General features: G+C 34.9%; 1 protein-coding gene across 3 annotated transcripts in view; it reads right to left on the reverse strand.

Annotated features, from left to right (window-relative positions):
- Positions 1-243: 243 nt before the first annotated feature.
- The window catches only part of LOC115244376 (somatostatin receptor type 2-like), a 73,206-nt gene continuing 65,153 nt past the window's right edge, over positions 244-8,296 (reverse strand). For 2 of the 3 annotated variants that reach the window (XR_003885368.1, XR_003885367.1), the window contains exons 2-3: positions 2,871-4,629; positions 244-2,687 (exon numbers count right to left, since the gene is read on the reverse strand). Coding sequence is in view for 1 of the 3 variants with exons in the window: in XM_029821970.1 (XP_029677830.1) it covers positions 2,800-2,805; positions 2,989-4,251 (1,269 nt within the window). In the remaining 2 variants the exon portion in view is untranslated. Of the gene's footprint in view, positions 2,806-2,870; positions 4,630-8,296 lie in introns of all 3 variants that reach the window. The other variant, XM_029821970.1, reaches the window with a different exon arrangement.

The following is an 8,296-nucleotide window of genomic DNA, read 5'->3' on the forward strand; positions in this document are numbered from 1 at the left end:
TATTTTCACGAGATCATGATTGATATTAAAGCTTGCAATATATGTATTAAGAGAAAAATACACATGTTACTTACAAATTGTTTCTTATAAAAAATATAATTTTGCTCATTGCGCTTAATATTTTTATAAATCATTATGATTTAAAATAAATCATCAAAATATAACATAAATTAGTTAATAATTATCGGTTAAAAGATTTATTACAATGTTGATATTATAAAATGCATTTTTTACAATGTGTGTGTATGTGTGTATTTATGCAGCGTAGTTAAAATATATATCTTAGAAAAGATATATATTTTCTACGCCGCAAGACAGCATTTTACTGAATATTTTTCTTGTGCGCGTGCGATTTTTATGGAATGGGATGTAATCTTGAATTGGATAGAATCTTAATGTACAAAGAAATGAAATAGAAGGGAAGGGCTGATCAAAAGATATGGTGATTGAAGAGTGAGTACACAGACGTGCTAGCAATCAGCACACCTCTCATCTAGTTTACGAGTTCTCCAGCTTATGGAAAATATCATGTAATATGATAATCCACCGCGAGTACATTTTTTGAATAATTTTTATGTCTCAATTTAAATTATTTGCGTTATGAAAAAAAAATCTATCATGTGTGAACACAATTCTCACTTCATTTCTGTATGTTTTATATTGTGTAAATATCTTCGTATTTTTTAGGCATAAATTTTTGCTATTAATTTAAGTAATTACTATTAATTGAATTAATTATAGTAATAATTATTAATAAGTCTCAATTGATCATGTCAATAATCTCTCATTAAAAAGATTGATAAATTTAAAGGTATGTAAATGAGGAAGTTATAAAAATGATAAAAAAATCTCATATAAAAATTATATATAAACAGTATTAATGATGATATAAACGCGATGAAAAGTTAATTTAATTTATGTGCTAATTTTAAGAAAATCACATTTTTCCATTAAATGCAGATAATTATAAAAAATCGATGTGTATTTAACTGACATTATTGATAAATAGTACAATTTATTAAATTATTCGCAGCGTTAAATTTCATAAATCAACAATGTCCACAAGTTTGCTTCAATAAATATTTCAGTGTTGATTTGCTTAAAATATTGTCGACAATTTTTATCCGATATTATCCGAATGTTCTATGAAATCATGCATGTACTCGCTATAAACTTTGACAGAATGCTACTTTTCGAAATACGACACATGATACGTTGTCGTCTTTTATCATGAATTGCACAATATCGAGAATTTTATCTTCTACGATTCTCTGTTCCATGAGCGTAGATGAATTAATAAGAGGCAAGAGTAATTCTGTGAAAAGAGACACACGGCTTATATAAAATATACCGCTTGTATTGTGATTACAGCGATACTATCGTAGTACTGATCTTATTGTTCTTTTTGCTGAGTGAAAAGAAAACAATGGAATAGGACATTAAACGGGGAAATAGAAGGAGAGGTGATGAGATGCGAATCTCAAGAGAGCAATATCATTTTTCTTCCGAAAGGGGAACATTTCGGAAAGATTGTTAGGCCTCGTAACACTGAATCGAGAAAGTTTTTCGTCTTTGGAAATCTACTTGCGGTTCTGCCTTGAGTTCTGTAATTGTTCGCCGATAGGAACGTCCTTTCTTTATGGTGTGTTGCTTTATGCGAATCAGTATTTAATTTTGGCACGGTGCACTAGTAAAATAGATCATTTGTTTGTATCTTGGCAAAGATTTATCAGTTATTTGTCATACAACCTGCGTTAATAATTATTATAATAAATGCCAATAGTTTACGTGATGCTGAATCGTTTTTTAATAAATATTCTTAGCTACCTACACAATATTATAGTTATACAATTATATTTTACTGCTACTCGAAACATTACACACGCATTGCCGTTTTGAAATGTGGATAAATCATCACAAAATCTAACAAAAACTTTTTTCATAAGTATTCATAGATCAATATCCAGGCGGATGTAGTCGCAACTTTTTTGACAACCTCGATTTTTTGTGTTTTCGAATGTTTGTCATGAGAAATGAGAAAATCATCGATCATGAGCTCTTATGTTCGGTCCAGTGATACATTGTTTACTAGATAAAGAAAAACGTTCATCCCGTCTATCGCAAAAGAATATATCGGTTAGACAATCGTTGCATTTAGAATTGAGCGCAGTGTCTTCGCGTTTTAAGATAATCTTCGTATTTTATACATATATATATATATTGTACTTAAGATTAAAGTAATATTATAATATATATGTCGTGACAAACAACAGTCAGGTACAACGATTGTGTGTTGTATTTAGAGAAATCATTTTTACGAAAAAATATTTAAGTTCTATCCCCTCATTTTCGCAATAATGTAGATTCTAAAATATGTCTCGCGTTGATTCATACAAATTTTTCTAAACTATAACATCAATGACTTTCAAATTATTCGGTTAATTGTTGTGTCGAAACAAATAGCACCAAGAATTCAATATCCATGCGAAGCGCAGCTTCTTCGTGTTTCTTTCTATTCATATCCAGCGACTACGTCGGCATTCGACAAAGAATTTCGGATCACGCTAGCACTGTGAAATCACTCGTCGATGTCACATCACTGACAAGCCGACGCATCTTTAGTAATTTTTTACCATTGCATTTGACCCTGATTCTCCATTTTCGTGAACAGCGCAATAGATACGAATGTCGTCGCTACAATCAGGATTCAGCAAGGAGATAATCGGTCTATCATTTCCAACGGACAATGGAGTGCTCTCGTTTTGGAATCGCGGTGATGTCCGATCGGGAGGGAGAGCTTTAAACCTGCGTCAACAGAGTTAATTCCAGCGACTACGTCGCTACGTACTAGATACGTACTAGATACAAATGTCGTCGCTACAATCAGGATTCAGCAAGGAGATAATCGGTCTATCATTTCCAACGGACAATGGAGTGCTCTCGTTTTGGAATCGCGGTGATGTCCGATCGGGAGGGAGAGCTTTAAACCTGCGTCAACAGAGTTAATTGTGCACCGTTCTTAATTAGATCCTTATCCCTCTGTGCCAGATCTCTGGGCTCGCTGCTAACCGTGATGTTCGATCGTGAGGTCATGGTCACTGTGGTGGTAGAGGTTTTGCTGATGAGTAAACCTCTCTCCGCGTCTTCGTCCTCGAGTTCTATCCTGGACTGTCCGGAGGTAACCACCCGGTTAGACTGAAGTCTATCGACGTTGGTCTTGTTCCTTCTTGGAAACACGCTGTTCTCGATGTGCAGCGCCGCGTTTACATCTTTGCCGGCCGCACAGGTGCACGCCTTTAGGAAGCTCTTCTTGAAGTTGTCGCTGAGGAAAGCGTACAGAATTGGATTCATTGCACTATTGCTGTAGCTGAGAAAACCAGCTAGGAGGAAGCTGGTAATAGAGATGCTGGTCTGACATTGCTTCGGCGGGGTATATATCAACGCCACTTGGGTGACCCAGTAGGGTAACCAGCAGAATACATACACAGTGATCACTGTTAGCACCAGCTTGGTGACCTTTCGGTGCGATCGTTTCTTTTCCTTCGATTTGTTTTTCGGCCCCACCGTGCGTAGCTTTTTGATCACGAGGAAGTAAAAGATCAGTATAAGAACCAAGGGAACGGCGAAGCCTAGGATGAGGGTGTAAAGGGTGAAAGAGGTCTGACCGCCGCGATCGTTGGGCCAATAAATATTACAACTGACAACACCTTCCGGAGATTCCATGGCGTTCGCGTAAAGGAATACCGGGACCATGAAGAGAGCGCTGGTGGCCCAGGCAGTAAGCGAGACTACTCTGGAGATAAACGGCGTGCGCATCTTCGGGGATGATATCGGGTGGCATACAGCGATATAACGATCGGCGCTCATAATAAACAAAAAGATGCTGCTGGTGAACTGATTAATACTTGTCGTGGTCATGTATGCTTTGCACATGATCTTACCGAAGATCCAGCTACGCAAACTGATTGTCGTCACTAAGAACGGTATACCTATCAGGAAGCACTCGTCCGCGATCGCCAAGTTTACGATGTACATGTTTGTCACTGTTTGCATCTTCGAGAAGCGTAGGACAACATAAATGACCAAAGTATTCCCGAGAAGTCCGACGATGCAGACAATAGAGTAGAGAATCTGATTGACCAGAGCGATGATTGGCAATTCAGCCTCGCAATTTTGGCCTATATCGTGCGTTAAGTTGTAACTTGAATTTTGAACGTAATCCATCACGTCCATCGTTGTATTCATCATCATTGCTTTTTGGAATTAAAAACGTGAATGGGAATTCTTAGAGAGCGAACAAAAAGAATAGAAAAACACTTGACTGCACACCTTGCTCTCGAACAATTTTTTGCACCGATCTTTATTACATAATGTAATTAATCGCAGCAGGACTTTATTTTATCTAGATTGGATTACAGATATCTTCTTAATATTCTGTCAGGAAATAACGACGGAGATATTGACATAACTAAAGTTTGTTTTATTGACGAGGATAACGTACGTGACGTTGATATCATTCTGTCAATCATTTGCCGCGCGCACGATCCAAGATTATTTTGCCGGATAACAGTTTCAAGAACTTTCTCTTGTCTGCTTTATCAGATTGAACTTCGATTTTGAGAGTAGAATCTGAAACAGAGATATAAAAACAATTAATAAAAATATGCTACACGGCAATATGTATTAAATTATGGAAATAAATTATTTAATTATTGCGTCTATTTTTAATAATAATCGAGGGTATATATAAACATCCATTTTCTTGGAAATTATAATTACGCAAGGTAGGTGTTATTATCATTACACTCAACGTTCTCCCGCGATTCAACACAATTCGTCTGCAATGGGAAAGGAGTGAATAGAGATCTATTCAGAGTACCATTTCGCTCTACGCGAGACGCAATGAAATTATTGTAGGGGTAATACTGCAATAACGCTGGCGGCGACATGATAATTTTCCAAGTACCGGTTCCCAGGGAAATAATCTTGCTCGTGGAAGTTGCTCGTGCATTCTAACAATAGCTCAGAGAATTTTGTCGATGGTTTGAGAGTGAGAGACGGAGAATGTGAGCGAGATAATACCTTTGTACCGAATCGTGTTGAGCCGTGAAAGCTCTTGCTACAACTCGAAAGCTGCAGGCGGTGCAACGTTTCGGCAAACCGTAACACGCGCAAGTAGAAGACACGGCACTGATAAGTTGGACAAACGATTTTCGAGCCGTGAAATTTGAATCTTCACAGAGACAAAAAGAAGAAATGACAGCCATTTTAATGTAAAACAATGCGATGATACTTGTAACATGACGACATTTCTGTATGCGTAATAATAATTATTTTGCACTGCAAAGAAAAAAAATTAATATGTGTTAAAAATTAATCTAACGATCATCGTTAGCGTCATGTGAAAAATATCCGAAACACGTTTGTAAAAAAATTAATGATTTATCGAAAAACTGTATTCGATAAATGAATTTAAAATTTAGCTGCTTATAAAAGTCTTTACGTGAAAATTTATGACAGTTATTCTCGCCAATTTACTTAAGGAAGAAAGAACAAGACTTTTCACGTTCCTAATGGCTTTTTCTGTTTCTCTCTCTTTTTCTAAAGTAACTCGAATAAAACAAAAGTTTTCTACACCGTATAAACAGCTTGTAAAGTCACGTAAATAGGACATTTTATCTTCGAAGTAGAGCATTCGTTATCCACGAAATGGCAATCGGAAGAATTCATAGCGCGATTCATTCGGCGCGGACATAAATCTAAACCACTCTCCTCGAGAGATGGTAGGGTACGTTTATGAGTCGACAAAACTTTCGACATTTCGGTTATCACAGATCGACAGTATCGACTCATCGAAAACGTTGTTTGAAGGAATATATCACATGTTATCTTTCACATTTTACTTATGTTACGATATCGCACAATCTAACAATGCTTGGAATATCGGAAATATAAAATTACAATCACGTAATATTTGTATATATATATTTTGTTTGTTATAGATCGAAAGCAAATCCACATTTTCAATATGCGATGAATACGAGAAAAAAATTACTCAAACATTCCTGAATAAAATTCGTTGCATCGCAAGAGAGTCGTTGCCTCTTTTACACCGTAATGAGTTCCGATCGATCCATTAATTGGCATTAACATATATAATCAGCAAAGTGCTTTTACGTTATCGTTTTCCATATGATGAAAGTTTTTTTTCCCTTTTTCCAGTAACATTTCCGGTTTTTTTTTCCGTTACAGTAAAAAGCTTGGATGTGTATAAAATAATTTTTCTGCTACATTATGATTAAAGAGAAGAGAAAGAGAAAGAGAGGGCGAGAGAAGGAGATTTAAAAAATCAGAAATTATTATTGCAACGTTTTCATGAAGAGAGATAAAATTTTAAAATTTATGCAATAAAATTTTTGCGATATTTTTGCTTGTAGAAGAACACGCTTGTAGAATTTCCGCAGAATATTATTCTCCGAGCGAAGTCAGCGCAATAGAAGCATCAAACTTTTTACATAATCGAAGCAGTCATTTGCGTATTTGTAGAGTATGCGAAACACATTTTGCTTTCCAGATATTGCAGTCGTGAGATTTGTCCTTTTGCAATTTCCTATATCATTCATAAGCCATATTTCGAGCAACATCGAAGATGGAATCCAAAGTGAGAACAAGACAAGAATTAATGTAGTCAACATGTGAATGATGAATATTTCATGCATATGGCTGGCTCTCGCATTATTAAGGAATGCAGTTCTCTCCGTGGAACTTCATTTATTGACTCACATTGGCACAATGGAATTCAAGCGGGACAACTTTTTAATCTAAATCTCGAATTTCGATTAAAGTTTCCTTAATTGCGACTCTCATCCTATTCTTTTCGTAGTAGAAAAAAGTTACGTATATGTAATCGAAAATGGAATGGTACTAATTATTTTTTTTCTAGATCTCAAACCGAAAATAAGTATTCAAGCATTATCTAGCCAATTTGATAGATCAACGCACAATCTCATATATATAATTCTTTTAAGAGAAAATATAAAAATAGTTTTTAGTAAAATAATATTTTATATTCTATACAAAATTATATTGTATTAGAATATTCTATCAAATTTTATATAGATAATTTAGAAATGTATGTGTATGTGATATATATTTATTAATTCAATTAATTTTTTAATATTGTATTTTTATTTTATATTTTTATATGCTAAGAGTGCGGCTCGTATTTGTGAATTTAAGCGTCGACCATTTTCCATTATAAGATAATCGAACGTTTAATAATACAACCATAATCATTCTATCCAAATCAGCTTATATTACTTTAGCGAGCGTAGTATTTAGATTTTTATTTCAATTTACATTTTTTAAATTATTTTAAATTAATTATTTTTTGTACGAAAGAGTCATGAAAGCGAGGCTATATGGATTCATAAAAGCTGCAAATTGCTTTTAGCCGGTACTCTCGCGCTTTCGCGCCTCGGTGTGCCTATGATGCAACCGGCATTACGCCTATTAAAGTGACATTGCATTCGAATGGTGGTCGGAAAGTGTAAAAAGGATTTTTCGATAACGCGGCCAGATGTAGTCGAGTAGATTTAACGACGCGCGAACACGTTGGTTAAGCATCAGAAATTTACTCGAGTTTACTTGACTTTAGTCGTTGGGCTTTGTAAATATATTTTAAACGTTTCTCGCGGAAAAAAATTTCACGCAGAAGGGACGAGAATGAGATGGGACGAGAAAAAATGCAGCAGACACGAGAAATAATATGTAGATCTGCAGATGTACCGCCATGTAATAAAAGAGAGTAAGAGAGAAAGCACACGGTGAGAGAGAAAAAAATTAATTGCCTCCTTACTGGAATATAGTGGATACTAAAAGAAAGAACTAGATCAAACGAATGCCTCGTCGTTGAATCTTAGGTACACAGTTCTTGAAGCAATCAAGTAGATATTATAGACTACTCTTTCAGCGGGATGTGAATTTTCTTGCAACAATTAGTCGTAAACGAAGGTTATTACACGATATATGCACTGAATAGAGAGGGGTTTCACTTTTAGGTGAGAAATAACTCGAAAGAGGGCAAATATTAACAAAAGCAGACATGTGTGTATAGTTATACAATATTTAGTTAGCCTCAATTAAATTAATATACAATATTTAACATAACATTCAAATATAAATATGTGCATTGTAAGTCATTTTCTAATGCCTATTGAAGAAATTAACAATTTTTTTCATTATATATATATATATATATATATATATATATATATATATATATATAAATTTTTTA

The sequence above is a fragment of the Formica exsecta genome, unplaced genomic scaffold (assembly GCF_003651465.1).
Source record: "Formica exsecta isolate Colony F162 unplaced genomic scaffold, ASM365146v1 scaffold812, whole genome shotgun sequence".
NCBI lineage: Eukaryota > Metazoa > Arthropoda > Insecta > Hymenoptera > Formicidae > Formica > Formica exsecta.